General features: G+C 42.2%; 1 protein-coding gene across 1 annotated transcript in view; it reads left to right on the top strand.

Annotated features, from left to right (window-relative positions):
- Positions 1–21,994, top strand: part of ARHGEF33 (Rho guanine nucleotide exchange factor 33) — a 118,126-nt gene that overhangs the window by 35,071 nt on the left and 61,061 nt on the right. Inside the window, exons 2-3 of the mRNA XM_066595852.1 lie at positions 13,038–13,084; positions 19,455–19,619. Of these exons, the coding sequence (XP_066451949.1) occupies positions 13,038–13,084; positions 19,455–19,619 (212 nt within the window). The remainder of the gene's footprint in view (positions 1–13,037; positions 13,085–19,454; positions 19,620–21,994) is intronic.

Genomic DNA, 21,994 nt, shown 5'->3' with positions numbered 1-21,994 from the left:
CTCTTAAAAAAGTACATGTGAACACTTTATAGGAAACCAATAGTTCTAATAGAGACCATTTTTTTTGCACACATAGGCACGCAAAATAAATCCCTAGTCTGAGCGCGGCCTAAGTGAATGAGGGGGACTGAACGATTGCTGTTTAAACTGAACTATTAGTGAGGGAGCCAACAATGGTTTTTATGCTACATAAAATGAACATTGAACAAAAATCGAATGATTAGCATTCATTGTTCAGTCATTGGCTGTGTTTAGACCGAACGATATTATGCGTTGTTCAGTCATTGGCTGTGTTTAGACCGAACGATATTATGCGTTGTTCAGTCATTGGCTGTGTTTAGACCAAACGATATCATTCGTTGTTTAGTCATTGGCTGTGTTTAGACCAAACGATATCATTCGTTGTTCAGTCATTGGCTGTGTTTAGACCGAACGATATCATTCGTTGTTCAGTCATTGGCTGTGTTTAGACTGAATGATTGTTTTTCACTTTTGCTCGTTTGAACAATGTTTTTGAAAAGCACCTTTACTACAATGGTGGAACATAATAAAGTTGTTTAACAATTTAATTTTAATCAATAATTTGTGCTTGCCTCACAAGGCTGCTTTGATCCAACAAGACCGGATAAGTTTTTACTTATGCCTGTCTTGACAGAAAGTCAACTTGTAACTCAGAATAGCAGGCATCAAAATAAAGGCAGATGAAATAGGCAAGGGACAGACTGAGCGTACATGTGAGGTAAGAGATACTGTAAAAAGAACTAAGAGATGGTTAATTACCTTTAAATGCCTCTTAGATTGCACAGAATTGTTATAGCCTCACTATTTGCTCAATAATTGTGGTGGCTGTGCCCAGGATTACCTGCACTTACAAATACTAACTTTAGGAAGGCAAAGTTCGATCAGCTCAAAGATGCCCTTGGTGTGTTGGCAAAAAAGTAGCAAATGAGGTTTAACACTAATAAATGTAAGGTTATGTACATGGACAGCAGATATACATGTCACCATTACACACTAAATGGGAAAGCACTCGGTAACACTGACATGGACAAGGACTTGTGGCTTTTAGATAACTGTAAGCCTAATTAGAACAACCAGTGTCAGGCAGCTGCTGCCACGACAAATAGGATCATGGGGTGCATCAAAAGAGGTCTAGGGGCACATGACGAGAACATTGTTCTTCCTCTTTACAAGGCACTGGTCAGACCACACATAGAATATTGTGGACAGCTTTAGGCACCGATACTAAAGAAGGACATATCAGAGCTTGAGCGGGTACAAAGGCGGACAACTATAGTGATAAATGGAATGGGCAGACTACAATACCCAGAAAGGTTATCAAAATTTAGATTATTTGCTTTAGAAAAAAAATGGCTTAGGGGCGACCTAATAACTATGTATAAATAGATCAGAGGACATTACAGAGATCTCTCCCATCATCTATCTATACCCAGGACTGCGACTGTAACAAGGGGGCATCCTCTAACGTCTAGATGTAAGAAGGTTTCTACACCAACATAGAAGGGGTTTCTTTACTGTAAGAACAGTGAGACTATGGAACTTTCTGCCTTAGTATGTGGTGATGGCAAATTCGATAAAAGGGTTCAAGAGGGGTCTGGACGCCTTTGTTGAGCGTTAGAATATTACATGTTATAGTCAATAATAACTTCAGAAGGGTTGGTGATCCAGGGATTATTTTGATTACCAGATTGGAGTCGGGAAGGAAATTTTTTTCCCCTTAATCGGGGAAAATTGGCATCTACCTCATTTGGGTTTTTTGCCTTCCTCTGGATCAACATTGGATGGACACATGTCTTTTTTCAGGATTTATATACTATGTTACAATTCTCTTCTCTCTTGTTGCTAATGTCACGGTGCCTATAGAGAACTGTACCCTGGTGAATAGGGAGCAGAGTTGGACCACATGAGCTGAGGCTCTACTTCTTTAATCTTCCTGTAGGGGCTAACTCTGTGATAAATGCTCTAGATATTTTTATTTCATATTTTGTAAGATACGTTTTAACCAGTTTTTTTTAATAAGACTTTATTGCACATAATCTGTGCGCTATAAAAATGCAATTAATAACCCATCTTTCCAACCCCTCTACCCATTCTGGATCCACAGACATACTATACTTCAGCTATCTTTATATATTGATTATCAATATGAGCTTAATGTTATACGTATCATATTCCAGTATCACTGTAAATAAACTGATTTTAATTCTGCATGGACTTCAGTAACCGGGTCTGTGGAATGAACCTTTTTGTTTCAATAACTGATAGCATAAGACCACCTGCAAGCAAAGACATACAGTTAGTCCCCGACTTGCGAACAGGTTCCGTTCCGGGAGCCCGTTCGCAAGTCCGTTTTGTTCGCAAGTCAAACAAATGGTTGTATGGAGGGGATCGCGGGTGGATCCCGCTCCATACAACGTCGGGTGCCGGCTGTTCTTACAGCGGGCACCCGGCGGCAGCAGTTCCGACGAGCCGTGGCGCTTGTCGGAACTGTTAACACTTTAAATACCGCTCTGACAGCGGTATTTAAAGTGTTAACAGTTCTGACGAGCGGCGCGGCTCGTCGGAACTGCTGCCGCCGGGTGCCCGCTGTAAGAAACAGCCTGCACCCGACGTTCAGGGGGCATATACAGCGTCCCACGATGAGATCGTGGGACGCTGTGTGGTTGCTAGGCAGCCGGGGGACCTCCTGAAAGGCCCCAGGGCTGCCTATGCAGAGTGGCTATCAAGCGCACGGCTTGATAGGCGCTCTGCATAGACAGCCCTAGGGCCTTTCAGAAGGCCCCCGGCTGCCCAGCAACCGCGATGTGACCGGACAGGCTTCTATCAGGCTTGATAGAAGCCTGTCCGGTCCCTGCACAGTATGATGTAATGCCATAGCATTACATCATACTGTGCTGTACAGATAGTTCGTATCTAGCGAAATTCGTAAGTCGAATGTTCGCAAGTCGGGGACTATCTGTAGTTACAATCAAAATGATTCAGTCCCAATTGCAAGTTAGGTTTATTTGCCAAATATGCCAACTTTCAGCCAAATATGCCAAAACAAAATGAGGCAAAAATAAATGTAAATAGATCAATACAACTAATATAACAAGTGGTTTCTCCAAATTCAATACAGAATGCAACTTTTAATGACAGCTGTAATCTCAGAATGATTGAACCCAATGAATAAAATCCTTCACATGAGCACACATTTGCAAATCAGGTGTTGTTTAGGGCACATCTGCTGCAAACGTGATGCATACCCAGACATCAACTCTGAGAACATTCCTAGCCCATTCCACATGGACAAAGGCCTTCTGTTTACTAATAGGGGTTTCTATGCTGCAACCACCTTCTTTAAATCCCACCAAAGTTTTTCTATGGAGTTCCAAGTCATACGCCTGTGATGGCCAGTGCAGAATCTTAAAGGATGTCTGCTGAAATGAAGCCTTGGTGGACTTTGAGGTACATTTGGGATCATTGTCTAGTTGGAAGGTTCAATGATCCCAAGCTTCAGCTCCTCCGCAGAAGGCATGATGCTTCCTTCTAGAATTTTCTGATTGAATCCGTCTTGCCCTCCACACTCTGCAGCTTTCGCAAACAGCTGAAAGTTTGGAAATTTGGCAAATAAACCTAATTTACAATGGGGATTCAATACTTTTGATTGTGACTGTACTTAATATTAGATCTTAGTCTATCAATAAAAGGCAGACAATGTAGATGGCTTCATGTATTTTGTAGGGGAATTTAGTTTTCATTAGATTATTGTCCCATTAAAATAAACTTAGATTTCATAAGCTAGCATGTCACTGCATGTGAGTTCAACATTTTCATTCTCTACATCTAGAAGTTCAATAAACCCTTTATCCTTTTTATGAAAACAGGCATTGGCCGTCATGAAACATCATTGAACTCACATGATAGTTACTGCTGCCCCATGAGCTGATCTCAGAGAACAGAATACTGTAGCTCTGTGAAAGGATGATCTGTGATTCTTCAGAACAGGGAAAGCCAACCATGGACTCAAACAAACAAGAAGGTAAACTCTTTCTAATTCACATTGGGTGGATCCCAAAGCTATAGAATATGTCAGTGATTTGCTTATTTTGTATACAAATGACTGTGCGATTTGTCTCTTAAGCTGCTTTCACATCTGCATCAGAGATTCCGTTTTCCTGCTCCATTGTGGAGGCAGGAAAGGGGAATCCCCTGGCCAAATGGATCCGCCTCATGATTGAACAGTGCCGAAGGACCCCATTGACTTTAATGGTGTCCATTTGGTCTCCTTTTAGAGTCCGGCATTTTACTGGCCGAAAAAGTCGTGTATGCAGGAGTATTTCTTCTGGCATTTTGTGCCGGATCTGCGATGGAACTTTCGAATGCAGGTTTCTAATCCAGATGTGAAAGCAGTCTAATGCTGACAGCAATATGTAATGATGTGGCTTGTGTAAACCATATGCACTAGTGAGCCTGAACTTACTTTTAAACTAACTTTCTAAAGTTGAATCCTCTGGCCGGATGGATTCGTCTTACGGTGGAACTAAATGGCGCCAAACGGACCCGATTTACTTAAGTAGGATCTGTTTGGTCTCCGTTCAGCTGTCCAGAATTTTACCAAATCAAATAGTCCTGGACTTTTTATTCTGGCATTTTGTCCCAGATCTGCGACGGAACCTCCGAACGTACTTTTAAAGTAACTTTCTAATGTCTAATGGTGACATCAATATGTAATGATGTGACTTGTGTAAACCATGTGCACTAGTGAGCCCTCACTTACTTTAAAAGTAACTTTCTAATATACTTTGCCATTTCTCCTGCTTTCTTTATAGGTGTGAGGGATCTGATAACAGTGTGGCTTCCCAACTATTTCACCAGCAGGCACAGACTGCCATGAAAGGCATTCTCAGTCATTTGCAGGCTACCAGTGATTAATTAGAGTTTTGCTTTATGACTGGATCACTCCCTATAATTAAGTCAGCAGTACTGATAAGAGAAGTGTATTAGACAAATGCTGCATGTCCAGCCACAGCCATACTTGTAGTGTTATTTTCAGGCTTCTCTGTATATATAGTTACTTGTATGGACAGTTTCTAACAGGGACATAACTCCACTACAGAGGTCATAATCATAACCGGGTTGTAGAGTCCAATAACTACTGCATACTGGAATTTCAGTGTAAATTACCAGTATTGTTGTTTAACTTGATCACCTTGTTCATAAATTGAGGCACTGGGGCAGATTTACTAATCTTATGTACTAATAAGGCCAAATGCGCAGCGGGATTTCCTGCAGAATTTCCGCCTGTGCCCGCTGCCATAGAATTTCATTAGATAATACAATCTTATGCAGACAGCCGCGATTTGACCGCGTGAAAACCTGCGCGATAAACAAATCACGACATGGCCTATTTCTGGCCTATCACACAGAAACACCACTGGTGACCCGTCGGCTCTAGTCTGCGCATGCAGAGCAAGACACTGGGAGAAGGTGTCGAGTCACTGCAGGGCACAGCTCACATCCCACTGTGAGAGTTCTGGCAGCGGGATCCGACCCGGCCGTCTGCAGGAGGCCTTAAAGGTCGTTTTAAGGCTCTTTTAAACACAACAAAAAACCTCTTGAAACCTCTTGATTCTTGTGTGCCAGGGCAAACGAGTTGATTACATCATCAGCAGCTTGTTCACACACAGGCAGCCTGTTTAGACAGCACGATTATCGCTGAAAATCGTTCAGTCTCCAAAATATACAACCACACAGCATATGGATATCAAAATTTTTATCAGAAACACATCCACAATTTTCACCCGAGTGCTCATAATGTCCATATATTATCATGAACAGGCCAAGGCGATTGTGAGAAGAGAAATTGCATGAACAGTACGCCAGCGGCAGCAACTTTTTGAAGGGACCTCCCCCTTCCTTCAAGATTTCCCCAAATCTTTGCTGCTGCTAGCGTAGGTTCCCACCATCTCTCTTCCCTCGATCTCCTTGGCCTGTGCATGGATAATATATGGACATTATGAGCACTCGGGCGAATATTCTGGTTGTGTTTCCGACAAAATTTTGATAAATTAATTTATATAAACATGCTCTGTGGTTGCATTTTTTGAAGAATTATCGTGAGTTATGGAGTTTGGAATCTTTTATGCAATGCCTTTGGGCCTGAAGTGTCTTCTTTGGAAGAGATCTATTATTGGATTGGCCTACTTTACACAGTATTTTGAACCAATTTTGGCTCATGTTGTAACACAAAACCATACGTTTTCTCACGGAGTCATGCCCACTTGTTGAGTGAGACTCAAAAAGTGTCTAAGGCCTCTTTCACACGGGCTACAAAATCATCGCTACAAAACGCATGTATGTGAAGCCCATGGTTTCCAGTGGGTTCTTTCACATGAGAGATGTTTTGTAGCTTGAAAGAACCGATTGGAAACCATGGGCTTCTCATACATGCGTTTTATAGCAATGATTTTGTAGTAAGATTTTGCAGCCCATGTGAAAGAGGCCTAAAACACAACATAAATGTGGTGCAAGGCATGGTACATCAGTTTTTTTGGAGCACCTAGGAAATTTTTTTTACCATGGGGTACCTCTACCAGAAAAGCGGTGCGGCCATGGGGCATGGCTAAGGCGTGGCTTATCACAAAGTATGATTTTACCTACAATATTCCAGGCACCCAGTGGCTAAGACTAAGTGGAACTTTGCTACTTCTGCACCCCGGGAACTGTAAACGTTCTACCTTGCTGACTTTTAAAAAAATATAAGTTATGGCTGTTTTTAAAAGGCTCTTTGGCCAAATGAGGTCTAGATGTGTTCTTTATCCTGCATGTACGTTGAAAAAAAAGAAATGTGAATGAACCCATTAATGTCAATGAGTTCTATTCTCTGCATATTGCATGTGCAAATCTTGCGTGCGGAAATACATGTGCAAATACGCCCATGTGAAGGAACCCTTAAATGGCAAGGCAGGCAGGCCTTCCATCCCTGTTCAGGTCAGGCCAAACCATTCTGGTTAATTTTGCATTGTGTGTTCTGTAGAATGTTATAATAAAGGTGTAAAACAGACAACGGTAGTTTTTAGGACAAGTTTCCAACATCGATAGATTTGTGAAATCAGTTTTCTAAAAAGTCTTACACTTTCTCTCTTATCAAGTTTTTTTTTGTGTATATGAGCCGTTGGTGCATTCTGTGGGCTCATTCACAAGAGCATATGCAATTTTGGTCAGTTTTTCAATTCATGCGTATGTGCATTTTTGGTACACAAATGGTGCATATGTGCGTTTTTTACACCCTTGTTGCATCTGTGTTCACTGCATCTTTCACATGCACCAAAAAAAACAAAACACAAGAAGGCCCAAGTGATGCCAGTTTTGTTACAACCCACAGAAAACAGGGTGTGCAAAAAAGCACAGTGCATACAGATGCTACTGCGTATTTACTGCAGGTTTTTAAACACCCAGAGACTTTAAGTGGTGACCAAAGTAGGACCATATACACAGCATTGAGATGTGTAAAAAATGCATGTCTGAATAGCCAATTTACTTCAATGAGTCCGTGTTCTGTCATTCAGTAAAAATTATGGACTGATAAGACACCCACGTAAATGGGTCCTAAACGTATTCATTTATATGTGTGCTCAGTGAATCTGTATTTTAACTCATTTATATCATAAAGTTTACTGGGGAATAACTTTCTACAGTTGTATAACTGCAATCATTTTTTTTAAAGTAAGGCGTACTCCTAATTGTCCATTGCAAGGGAAGAAAATAGCCTTTATAATTTTATTGTTGATTGCCTGTGACTTAATTATCCGTGTCATGCGTCCAAGCTTTGTGTCCGATGTTACAGAGGTACCACCTAGTAGACCTTTGACAAGTCCAATAACTGTGAATTCCCTCTTGAAAAAATCCTGCATGTACTACAGGCTGAATGTTAAAGGCTTTGTCCGCTTTCATCCAAAAGTTGGCAATATTAAAAAATTGAATAAAAGAATAAAACAAACTTTACTTGCCTATTAGATCCAGTGCCACCACTCCGGTTCTTCCTACTGGGTTTTGTTTACCCAGCTGAAGGCATGGCATTGTAGTGGCCCAGCAGGTCCTACAGAACACAAACACCAACACTTGTCCTGTCTCACCTATCTATGTGCCGTCTATGGACATAGAAGGTGCCATCTGTAGGAGAGACCCTGTTTCTCTTCTTCTCTGCACTAAGCCTAGAGCTTAGCTCTGATGTCAACTGGTGTCCTATTGGCTGATAGTCAGCTTCAATTTCACTGGTGCAGAATCCAAGGGCGGGAAAGCCACAACACAAGTCCCTATGCAAGAGTGGGAGGAGTCCAGAAAGTGCAGGAAAGAAACAGAGGAGATAAAAGGAGAAGTCAGTGAGCAGTTAGGCAGATGCAACCAGGGGTGAGAGAGGAGTGGTTGTAGTCCAGTTGTGTCGAAGAGGAGGAGGTACTCGTGCAAGAGAAAGTCAGCAGTAGTAGCGCGTTCTTCCTGAGGTTGAGTGAGATGTGATTCCATTTCGTTGGTATCCTACATCAGAGAGAAGGAGAGCCTTTCTGGGGTTGGTCTTCTACTAACAGTGAGTCAGAACTACCCAATGAACTCAAAGCCAGGATTAGTCTTACAGTCACTTTTCACTGCTTCATCTACACTCTACTAAACCTTAATCATCCCTTCAGTCAGAACAATTAGTGGGGAAATTGTCTTTCAAATCAGTTCAGAGAAAAGGAAAGGAGAGAGCGCTGAAGTCAGTTCTTAATTCAGTCAATATTACTGTATTCTTCATCGTATTCAAATCACTGCTTACTGCTGCATCTGCTTGTATCATTCCAAAGTACTGTGGTGGAGATTGTATTTTCTACTGTTACACAAATTCAGTTTACTAAAACTGTGTACTGCCAGATTACAACTACAAGCTACTGGACTTGTCTCAGTTATTTCTCATTCCATCCCGAGGGTCCAGTTGGGGTACTGGTGTCACGCGTGACAAAACAGGCCTTCCTGTAAGCGTACCACGGTACGTTCCTTGGGTCGCTGCACAACCCTCAAGCACAGCACCTTTGGCGCCACTGTCTGGAGGGGCTATAGAGCCACCTGTGACAACCCCTCTGGAACCCTCATGGTCTCTCTCACTTTGGCGCTCTTTGCTTGGCCGTTGCAGCATCACGTCAACAACATGTGACCACTGCAGCCATGTCATTTCTGAAAGTTTGCTGGTCAGGAAGGGTATTGTTTCTTCTTAAGGAGAGCACTGAGAAGGTGAGTGAGGAGGCTTATAAGGCCATCCATGCTCTTCTGCAAAATATACAAATAGGGAAAATAGAACAATGCCTCTACAGTGCCGCCTGTTGGAAAGCAGCATTCCTGCAAGTCCCACATCTATAGGCCTCTCACTAGCCAAACAGAAACTTACTGCACACTGATGAGAGGCAAACACCCTGAAACAGTCTGTGTATGGTTATTCTAGTTATGGCTCACAATTCGAAGTCATTGTTATAAGGCTTGTCTAAAAAGCCTGACATTGACTTACAGGAATTCTGCCTTCCAATAGGTGGTGCTGCAGAGGTATTGTTCCATCTTCCCTATTGAGAGTTTCTTGTAATGCAAGTACTATGCCTTACCTGTTGGAAAAGACCAAACATTTTGTTTGCTTGAAAATTTATGCAATACTAAGGGTGCCTTCACAGTGGCGATAAAATCGCGCAATGCAAGGGCGAGTGAAAATGCAGAGTTATGAAACCCATGTTTTTAAATGGTTTCATTCCCGTTTGTGATTTTTTTCACTCCTGCGATGATGCAATTAACAAAAATTGCAGGCTGTTCTTTCTGTGTTTTGCGATATATTTTTTTTAATTTTATCGCCCATGTTTTCCTATGGAGCCTTCCTTTTATCGCAACGCACAAACTCACAATTTATGTCCGATGCAATGCGTTTTTAACATTAGAAAGTTCAATTGACTTTTGCGCAAATTTATTATGGGCGGCAGCGATGTGATGCGAGATTATTTTCAAGAAAAAGCATCCCTGGCGCTCAAAAAACACCTGAACACAATTGTGATTTTGCCCTGATTTTCCCGCTGCAAAATCGCGATCGCCAGTGTGAAGTAGCCCTAAGACTATCTCTTCCCTATGGCTAGTCTCATACAACCAGATAGGAATTGCGCATTCCGTGAGCGTTTGATCCGCAGTAATACGGTATATTCAATGCAATCAATCAAATGCATTGAAATATGCAGTTACGCTCACATAAACAGCTCGGAATTGCATTATCCGCTTGCGGAAAATAGATTGCAGCAAGTTCTATTTTACCGCGGAAACCATGACATAAAGCCCATTGTTCTTTTTTGCCCCAGATATACCCGCAGCCCATATGCAACTACATTGCATATGGGCTGCGGGTACCCGCATCATTGCTAAGCAACGGCGTGGGTAATATAAACAAATGAAGAAAAAAAAAAGGTTAGTACGCAGTCATATGCCGTAGATTATGTGGCCATACACAGGGTCACGGTCGGGCTCACAGTTGGAATCCCCTGTAGGGTGGCTTACAACGAATTCCACATATGGCTGTGTGAGCCTGGCCTAATTGGTCCGACCGATTATTTGACTCTTTCCCAGTATTTATTGGTTTAGTTTAGTTCACTAAGAGTTTTGATGAAAACCTGCCCAGTCCCATGCACCTTATTCTCCTTGAATATCCATAAGTACCTGCGCCCAGCATTTACAATCAAAGGCAATGTGATGCTCTGGACCCTGTTCAGTTGGGAAACTTTGAGTACTGGCATTCATGTGGATGTTACTTTGGCATGTACCACCTGCCAATATTCACCACAAACCTGTGAGCACCTTAGACAGGCTATGAAGAAGGATGTTGTTCGAAATGCATAGCTCTGCTCCTTCGTTCCACTAAGCTGTTGGCCATATGTTTTTCTATTTTTTTTTAATAAAGCAAGATGTTTTTTGTCCCATCGCTCTGTTGCTGTTTCCTTGCAATTTGTGATCATTTAATTTAGAAGCCCTGGCAGCTTTGTAACATGTAGGTGGTGTCACAATGCAGATTCAGGATATGATGCAGCAGAAGGAGTTACAAAAAAATATGCAATATTAATTTACAAACAGAGCAATGAGAGTAAGATTATAATAACAAGTAAACAATGTAACTTTTTTCATAGATTCCCTTAACGCTATCTACGGCTAACTAAACCCTAGGATTAATAATACTTTATGCACAATCAGGAACAATGCGGCCAAAACAATTTCAATAATGCAAGTCAAAAATTAATCATGTAAACCAGAAAAACTAATCATGTACTGCCACACACAGCCTCCCTATAAAACTTCACTTTTTGCAATCAATACCCCACTCAGTATTTTAGGAATGCTGGTTTCCTGATGCACGTGTGATGTCCTTTCAAATAACACAGTCCTTGAACCGGTTTTGAGCACCCAAATCTTGCAAAAAGTCCAGTGTCTGCAGCGAAAACCCTCCCAACTGTAGTAGTATGCTGAATAGCGGACTGCCTCCCTTTCTGGTGTGCACACCTATCTATTGGAGGCTGACTGCCTCAGGTCAGGAGTGCAACTACGGTACCCTGTTGTTCCCATTGCTCCTGGTCGCAGTCCAGATGCCCCTTCCCAGTTCAGAGCTGTAGCACAGGCTCTTTCCATTTCGGCACCCATGCTTGCTTCTGCTGTTGGTGTCCTCGGCTTTGGTAAGCTCAGTTCCTCTCACATCCAGGGCTCCAGGCTCCTGTTGCCCTTTGCATTCTCTCCTCTGCAGACCATTGCCCCACTCCTGACAGCGCTCTCAGCAGCACCTCTACGCACTGGGTTCTTTCACATGAGCGATGTTTTGTAGCCTGCGACATTGCTAGAATACAAAATTGCGGCATGCTCTTTACAGCCGGGATTTGCATTTTTTTTGTAGTCCATGTTCGCCTATGGAGCCTTCCTTTCTGTTGCATTGCACGAAAATGCGATTTTCGTGTGGTGCAACTTTTACAGTGGGAAGCCCTACTGTAAAAGCCCTATCTGCATTTGAAAATACTAAAAAGAAAATCACCTAACAGCCGCTGTCAGGTCCGGAAATACAGAGTAGACACGCGGCGAAGCCAGACAGCTCCTCTTAGGTGATGTATTGTTTCTTTTAATGCAGCTAGGGCTTATTTTAGGGGTAGGGCTTAAAGACCCCCAAAAAATCATGGCAAAAGAGTGCTACAGAGTCGCATGACTTTGTAATGACACAAAAATTGTGATATCGCACAGAACACTAATGCGATATCGCTGCTTTTTTCCTGCTGTGATATCGCTGTCACCCGTGTGAAAGAGGCCCAACAGTCCCTGCGCTCTCTTCTGTGGCGCAGCAAAAAATTGTCCTTTTTGTGAAACCGCAAGCATTTAGGCTTGTTTTCAAGGTGGCTTAACTACTCAGCGCTGGCAAGTTCTGTAATCCTTTGGGGCTTCCTGCACCTGAATTCATTGCCGTGCGTCTGAATGTTGCTCACAGCTTTCGCCCTTCTCTACCTTCCCTGTTTCAGACAAAGCTTAGCAAGGCTGACGCGGCCGCTGTCACTAATAAGAAAGGAAAACTTTTCCCAACAGTTTTTTTTTTCACTCTGCTCACCCATACTGTAGTTGGGCTCCGGAAACTACTGCTGCCTCAGGACTCTTTCCTTACCTCCAGTTATTCTGGTGGTCCAGTCCACCTTTTACCATCATGTCATTGGAAAGAGTGTCATTAATTAAAATAAATGCATAATGCTTATTTTCTAATCCACTATCCCTATGGCTAATAATAGTAATGAAGAATTCTACCCATGACCTGTTTAGGCGAAATCTTTAGAACGCATTTGTCAGTTGTATTGTTCTGAATGGCAGCAATGGTGATGTGAGCGTCAGTGCAGGAAAGCCCAGAGGTAATCAAATGATGTCTTTATCGTGTACCATATGCTTACACTAAAAACAGCCCTTCTCTATGTTGTGCTCAATGTGTGTTTTATAGGTCAATGTCTTTCTTTCCCACACAGGAGAAACTGAAAATGTTCCAGTAAGCACCTTGCCGGCCCAGATATATCAGGTAAAAAGCCATAAAATAATAATATAGCTTTTTAGGTTCATTCTAGTGTATAAGTAGTCTGTTCGTTGCTGATTTCCTGGATTTATGATTGATGTACTGGGTGTATGTGTGTTGTAGAGGATAACGTCTAACTCTTCCGTTCATCTTCCTTTGTCAAATGCTATTGTGTGTCTGGTTTTGATGCATTTTACACCAACTGTGTGGTATAGAACTCAATAGGGAAAATAGGTAATTCACTTCAACGTGGGAAAAAAAGCAGCCAGAAGACCTCCATGTAAAAAGCACAACTCCCAGCAGTAAAGGAGAAATGAGGCCGGCACCCCCAGGAGTAGGGAATGGCGAGGATCATAATTAACAAGCTTCATTGTAAAAATATAGGCTTTAGAAAATATATGAGAATTCATATTAAACCCTAAACAAGTCCATCCTTCAAATGGAGTTTCTGTCTTAGCAATTCCTACAGGTGGCACTGTGGGTGATTTATACAGATAAGTTCACCATAGAATCATAGAATTGTAGAGTTGGAAGGGACCTCCAGGGTCCTCTGGTCCAACCCCCTGCTCAGTGCAGGATCACTAAATCATCCCAGACAGATGTCTGTCCAGACTCTGTTTGAAGACCATTGCTGAGAACTCAACACCTCCCGTCATAACCTGTTCCACTCATTGATCACCCTCACTGTCTAATATCTAATCTGTGTCTCATCTCCTCCCTTTCAGTTTCATCCCATTGCTTCTAGTCTGTCCTTGTGCAGATGAGAATAGGGCTGATCCCTCTGCACTGTGACAGCCTATCAGATATTTGTAGACCGCTATTAAGTCTCCTCTCAGGCTTCTTTTTTGCAAGCTAAACATTCCCATATTCTTTAACCGTTCCTCATAGGACATGATTTGCAGACCACTCACCATCTTGGTAACTCTTCTCTGAACTTGCTCCAGTTTATCAAGTTTGTCACAAGAGGTAGACTGAGTCCCACACCAAATTTTGGAAGTTCAGAGAAGTTGCAAAGAAGATCTTATCATCAGCTTGCAAAACATTTGATGTTCATATAGTGGAGATTAGAGTCAAAATTTTCAAGATAATAATACATAGCCATAAAAAAACGAGATGTGCGTTTAGAAGTCTGTACAATACTTTCTAACTAACATGCTGGCACTGGGGTTGTCTCTGGTTACTGTACAGCTCAATGAATTGAAATTTTATTAGGCTGTGTTCAAATTTTTATTGACTTGTTCTATCCATCATAAATGCTGGCAAAACTAGCCGAGCATACTGCTCTGTTTTTTTCGATAAATTAATGGAAACCAAGGCAGACCCCATTTTAGTCAGTGAGGTCTGTTAGGCACCACTGGGGTTTCCTTCATTTTGAGATCTGGCTGGCCATTTTATTTTTGTTCTTCTGCTCAATAACAGAACAGAAGAATGAAATTCAGCACACAGTCTTAATAATATTATATATGCTTATAGTGTCATTAGCTTCCATTACAAAGCACAATATTGGTGCACATGGTAATAATTGCAAGGTGGTACAGACAGATAAATGATGCATTAGACAGGAGCCACAAGCTCCATGAAAAGAATTAAGCAGATGAATAGGTGTTATTGCCCTCAGGTATAGTATGGGCCCATACAGTTTTGTGGGTGCTGTATTATGGTTTTATGTGCGTTGTGCAAGTATAAAGCAATAGTGTCAGACTGGGTTGCCTAAGGCCCACTAGTGAAACTGATTCCAGGGGTCCACCCTACAGCTACATGGAAATATCACTTGAATACATGCACACTGATTTACACATATCAAATAGCACCATTAGTAGCAAAATGAATTTAAAGAACAAAAACAACCATATAAAGTATATGGCAATGACTGCAAGAAGTCTGATCGGCAAAGTGGGTGAGCTTGAAACGAGAATGACTGATGAAAATTACGATATAGTTGGAATAACGGAAACATGGCTTGATGATAAGTGCAATTGGGCGGTGAATTTACAGGGTTACAATCTTTTAAGAAGAGACTGTGGGGAACATAAAGGGGGAGGGGTATGTCTGTATGTTAAATCCTACTTAATGCCAAGGCTATGGGAGGATATAGGGGCAGGAGATGAACACGTGGAATCTCTGTGGGTAGAAAAAAAATAACAAAATACCGATTAAGTTTTTCTATAGGCCACTAAAACGCAACAGAAAAAAACTGAAATCTTATTAATAAGGCAAAAAGAAGAGGTGTCAAACCACAATGAATTAATTATTATGGGGGACTTTAATTATCCGGATATAATATGGGAAAACGAAACCTGCAAATCTCACAAGGGTGATAAGTTCTTGAAAACAATTAAAGATAACTACCTTACCCAACTTGTGCAGGAGCCAACTAGAGGGAGGGCCACTCTGGAGTTACTATTAACTAACAAACCGGACCGAATAATGGGGGGTACAGGTTGAGGGACACTTGGGGAATAGTGACCATGATATAATTAATTTCCAGCTGTCCTTCAATAAAAAACCTTATCAGGGAGCGACAAAAAAACTAAAGCAAAATTTGATCAGCTCAGAACTACTATCAGTAACATTAAATGGGACAACATCCTCAAAAATATCAGTTCAGACAACCTATGGGAAAAGTTTAAAAACATCCTAATTATCTCATGTAAGCAGTTCATACCCTTATAAAAGGAAGCACAAGTAGAAAGAAACCAATGTGCCGACAAGACTGTAAGGGGGAAAAAAGAAAGCGTTTAAACTAATAAAACAAGTAGGCAGCGAAGAAGCGTTAAAATCATACAGGGAAAAAACTAAATATGCAAAGGAAAGATCAAAATTGCAACGGAAGAGGCAGAAAGACTGATCGCCAAGGAGAGCAAAAATAACCCTAAGCTATTCTTCAATTATATTAATAGCAAAAGGATTTGCACTGAGAGCACTGGCCCTTTAACAAATAATACAGGAGAGATCATAGAAGACATTGGGGGGAAGGCAAATCTATTAAATAGTTTCTTTTCAAGTGTATTCACGAACAAAAAAGAAATGTCACACGAGATGCAGTGGAATAAATTGAACCCCCGCTAAATATTGCATACCTAACACAGGAGGAAGTACAGAGCTGATTAAAGAGGATTAAAATTGATAAATCGCCGGGCCCAGATGGAATACACCCAAGGGTTCTAAGGGAACTAATCGATGTTATAGCTAGACTGCTATTTCTTATGTTTATGGACACTATTAAGACTGGGGTTGTACCGTTGGATTGGCGCATTGCCAGTGTGGTTCCAATATACAAAAAAGGGTCCAAAAGAGAGCACGGTAGCTACAGGCCAGTAAGTTTCACTTCAATAACTGGAAAAATATTGGGTTCTGGTTTCTGAGAGATGCCATCCTAGAATACCACAAGGAGAACAACAGTATAACCTCTCATCAGCATGGGTTCATGAGGGGTCGATCATGTCAGACCAGTCTGATCAGCTTCTATGATGAAGTAAGCTCTAGGCTGGACCTGGGAGAGTATATTGATCTCATGTATCTGGATTTCTCTAAAGAATTTGACACTGTGCCACATAATAGGCTGATATATAAAATGTGACAGCTCGGATTGGGTGAAAACGTTTGTATCTGGGTAAAGAACTGGCTCAGAGATAGAAAACAGAGGGTAGTAATAAATGGTTCGTACTATGATTGGGCCATCGTTGCTAGTGGGGTGCCACAGGGCTCAGTACTAGGCCCCATTCTGTTCAATATATTTATCAATGACCTGAGAGAGGGACTACACAGTAAAATATCAATATATGCAAGATAATTAATACAACGGAGGACAATGTTCGGCTACAAAAGGACCTAGAAAAGATGGGGGCTTGGGCAGAAAAATGGCAAATGAAGTTCAATGTTGACAAATGTAAGGTTATGCATATGGGCAGGAGAAACGGTTGTCACCAATAGACACTAAATGGGGTACGGCTGGGGAAAAGTGATATGGAAAAAGACCTGGGGGTACTAGTGGATTGTAGATTTAACTGGAGCAACCAATGCCAGTCAGCTGCTGCAAAAGCTAATAAAGTCTTTGGGTGCATTAAAAGAGGCATAGGGGAGAAGGATGAGAACATTATTTTTCCACTATATAAGGCACTTGTCAGGCCCCACATGGAATACTTTGTACAGTTCTGGACACTGGGGCTCAGAAAAGATGTTGCAGTGCTTGATGGGGCTCAAAGAAGGGCAACTAAATTAATAAATGGAATGAGAGGACTGGAATACGCAGAAGGGGGTTGTTTACTGTAAGAGCAGTGAGACTGTGGAACTCTCTGCCTGAGGACGTGGTGATGGCAAAATCCATTTAGGAGTTTAAGAGGGGACTAGACGTCTTTCTAGAGAGCAAGGATATTACAGGAAATAGACATTAGATAACCAGCGGGTTGTTGTTCCAGGTCTTACATTTAGGTAGGAACTATCAAAGGTTGATCCAGGGATTATTCTGACTGCCATTATAGACTTGGGAAGGAATTTCTCACCCGAATGGGCTAATTGGCTTCTGCCTCTTGGGGTTTTTTGCCTTCCTCTGGATCAACTAGGTGGTCTAAACAGTCTGAATCAGATGGACATTGTCTTCATCCAGCCTAACATACTATATTACTATGTTGAATTATATTACTTAGTAACAAACCTGAGTATAACATGGTTCAAGTAAACAAATCTATATACTTAGGACAGTTTACACTGTATAACATAACATATATGATGAGGTATCTTGTTAAGTTCAGAATATAATCACCATACCTATAAAGAACTATATGGTATCTGGGAGGGTTGAAGACCTCATTTGCTCCACCAATTGCTGAAATGCGTTTTGCGCGTGGGTTGTGGTTGATGAGCCACACCAAATTCCCCAGATGTTAAAGAATTTATCTTGGAACTTTCTATTTTTATAGACTATTTTTTCGGGAGAATAGAATTGACTCCATTGGGGGAGCATCGGGGGCTCCTTGCCATCCAGCGCAATGCTACAGCCTTATGGGCCAGAAACAGCACCTCACCAAAAAAAATACAGATATGGAATTGCCACTATTCTGCATCCAGTATACCTAGTAGACATACAGCAGGGTTTGGTGGAATTGGTACCCCCAATAGTTGTCCCAGAAAATTTATAACCTCTGTCCAGGATGAGTATACCATCAGGCAGCTCCAAATCAGATGGTTAAAGTTAGCGTTGGGTGTCTGACAGGGATGACATTGTGTGTTAGGAGTTCCATTCATCTTAAAGAGCCTGCTTGGTGTCAAGTAACATTGATGTATAATGTGCAATTGAATCATCTTATTGTTAGCTGCCTGCGAGATTGAAATGTAAGAGGACACTGCGGTACTCCACTCCTCTTCAGAGAGTGAGGGGATTATTTCTCGACATTTGTTAAGGACACTCAGCTCTACATATGAAATTTTTGCATGAACGAGGTGCATATATATCTGTGAGATTAACCCCCTAGGTCCTTGCGTGTGCAAAACTGTCAAAGGATAGATGGAAAGGGACTGATGTGGCCCTGGGAACTGAGCATTGAGTGCATGTCTTAGTTGGAGGTATCTGTAAAAGCTTCTAGGGATCTGGTAAAGCTGCTGCAGCTGCTCGAAGTAGGCCAAAACTCCATTAATACGTACATGGTCCCATGATGGGACTCCAAGATCTATCCAGAATTGCATGTCTGGAGGTTCAGCAAGTGTGGGAGTGCTCTATTACCCCATAAGGGGTTTTCAAGGCAGTGCCTTCATACCTAGTGATCTATTTACACATCTGCCAGACTCTAGTAGCCAATCTGTGTATTGGGAGTAGCAGTCTAGTATGTAAATCAGGGAAGCGGTGGGGTAAGTATGTATGAGTGTCACATCCTCGGACTCACTCTTTCAGCTTCTATGGGAAATAACTTTAGTTTATGGGGCTCTTAGAAGCTAACATATTCATTTTCATTGCAGAAACTAATGGTTAGGCATGTCCTAACAATAGCAGCTCACTTATCACCTTTGCCATTAGTTATACAATAAAGATATGAAAAGGGTTATCCAGAACTACAATGTTGATCACTTATTCCTTTCACTTGAATGGATGAGCTGCATTAACAGGCACGGCCACTACTAGAAGTATAGAGCTGTGTACAGTAAAAAAATGAAAGGAATGTGATGCTTGCTAAGAATGCTGCACTATTCTTGCCATGAAATGTGACAGAAGGGCACTTCCAATTGCAGTGTGAACTTTGGAACTATAAGGTACATATTAAGTTGTTGATACTACAAAATTAATATTTGTATAGGGAACTCAATACTGACATGAAAAGTAAGAAATCTAGTGAATAAGAAGCAGAAAATTTCAGAATTTTTAATTCTTGAAATGTTTTCTTAGTTGCAGATTTTGGCGACTGAACTTAAGACCGGTTTCACAGAGGCTATGCAGGAATTGTCCCGAATTCAGCATGGTGAATATGCTTTGGAGGAGAAGGTCAAGAGTTGTCGCTGTACCATGGAAGAGAAGGTGACAGAGTTGAAAAACTCTCTCAACAACTTGAAGGTAATAGTACTGCAAAAGATATAACTACAGTGTGTGAGGATGAGCGATAACCATTAGACTTTTTTAAAATACTAGTAATTATTCGGAAATTATATAGTACCAGTGTTTCTGGTGGCGCAATATGCCACACAGCTCTGCTACATGCACGTCACAGACACAGCTCTGCTACATACATTCTTCATACAACACAGATGAAAAGCAGCACATCAGAGTCCTGCACACACTGTTCACCCCCTGGTTATGTGACCCCAGACTGCTCCTACACAGGTGACTGATCACATGACGGTGACATAATCACAGGTCCTATAAGCACACAGCTGCTGTAGGTGTTTGTTAGTATTTCATCCCCTACAAACCCTCATGGCCTCAGTTGCTATGGAATACTAACGAACACCTAGATGGACAGCAGGTGTGTGTTTACAGGACCTGTGATGACATCATTCTGATCAAGGGCGGAGCATGTAACTCACTCGGGATGAAGGACCTTTGATGACGTCACCGTTATGTGATCCAGGGCGGAGCATGTAACTCATGCACGGACGGACAGGTCATCGTTAGTATTTTGATTGTACTAATATCTCCAGCATGGGGAATGTACATGTTCACAGAGAACAACCATCTAGTTTTCATTTTCTTGGTACTTTAAATGAAATGCGGCCAAGATAAAATAATTTCATTTGAACAAAGCTTGACTCTGTAGGATCCTAATACTTGGTTTCTCTAGGACAGGTGTGTCAAGCTCCTTTTCAACAAAGGCCACATCAGTGGCTGTAGTATTAATAGTGTCCCCCATTGTGGCTCCAGTAGTAATAGTGACCCCCATAGTGGCTGAAGTAGTAATAGTGGCCTCAGTAGTAAGAGTATCCCCCATAGTAGCCACAGTAGTAATAGTGACCCCAGTAATACTGGGTATTAGTGTATCTTGACGCCACCGGAAGCTATGGGTTTTTTACAAGAGAAATGCCCCTGTCACACCCCCAGCTCCCGATAGGGTCAATACTGTAATGTCCTGGAAGCTGTAAAACGACATTTGTGAAAGCCGTAAGCAATGCAAGTGTCCATAGCTGTGGCCTCCAAACTGTCGTTCTTCTGGTCCGCCGTCCCTGTAGGTTCCCTGCTGTCCTGATGCACTGTCGGCAGGAGCGATCAGAGGCAGTGCAGCGCAGCACTGCAGTGTCCCTGCTCCGCTCCTGCTCTGCCTGCATGCCGTCACAGGTTCCCCCCCCCCCCATCGCTGTGTCCTCCCTGCTGCCAAATGGCGGTGGAGTGGTTAAGCGCCTTCTGCTCTTTTATACATAGCGGGTGCTGTGTTCTGAACGGGTGGCGGGGAAGGGCCTTTCACGTGGCACAATGCGCATGGACCCCGCTCTGCTCTTCAACACACAGCGGGTGCTGTATTCTGAACGGGCGGCGGGGGACGGCCTTTTAGGTGGCCCAATGCACAGCTGCTGCAGGGTACACCAATGTAAAAAAACTGCGGGCCGACTTACAAGCTAAGTTGTTCCACCTACAGCTTCACGTTAGTGGGCTGCCAGGACCTGCAGGCAAGGATGCAGCTCAGCCAATCCGGTACAGGGTGCGTCAACCCCCTGTCAATCTTGACTCCACCAGGACTTCCTGGTGGTGTCAAGATACACTAATACCGTAATACTGACCCCCATGATGGCCCAGTAGTAATAGGGTCCCCCATAGTGGCCCAATAGTAATAAGTGACCCTCCCCTATTGGCTTCTGGCCCTACAGACAATTCCATTCATTCAGCCTGCAGCATTGAAACTCTAGGCCAGTGGTGGCAGCTGCTGCTGAGTCTGTGACCTCTCCCCTAAGGGTCTGCACTGCATACAGGACAGCGTATGCAGACACTTCTTTTTTTCTGGATAACTTACCATAAAATTACAGACTACTAATATGTTATAGACAAATGGTCTATAGTCTCTTTTATTTACTGACTGTCTAATAATGTATGGATGGCTGGAAACTCTGATACAGATTTTGTCCACCATTATAGGACAAGAGCACTGGGATGTGTACTAGACCTCTCGCATCAAAATTCTGGCATCGATGAGTCGCAATTGCCAAAATTGCAACTTTTTAAGGGTTTATGCCGCCCCCCCTATCACTTTTTTGAATGTAGGTGGGGATTAACATTAGGGGGAAGGATCGTCCGTTTTACGCCAGAAATTGTCATAAATTATGGCTGAAACCTACGCCCGCTCATAGTTAGTGTAGATTTTTGGTTTGGTGTAAGAAAAGATGCGCCAAGTGTGCTAAGAAGCTTGTGCCTCTTGATACATTTGGTGTACTTCACAGCAGCGCATCTTTTCTTAAATCAGCATTTAAAGCGTCAATCTAAATAAATATACCACACTGTATTTG

The sequence above is a fragment of the Eleutherodactylus coqui genome, chromosome 3 (genome assembly GCF_035609145.1).
Source record: "Eleutherodactylus coqui strain aEleCoq1 chromosome 3, aEleCoq1.hap1, whole genome shotgun sequence".
In the NCBI taxonomy this organism is placed as follows: domain Eukaryota; kingdom Metazoa; phylum Chordata; class Amphibia; order Anura; family Eleutherodactylidae; genus Eleutherodactylus; species Eleutherodactylus coqui.
This window is presented reverse-complemented; position numbering and strand designations above follow the sequence as displayed.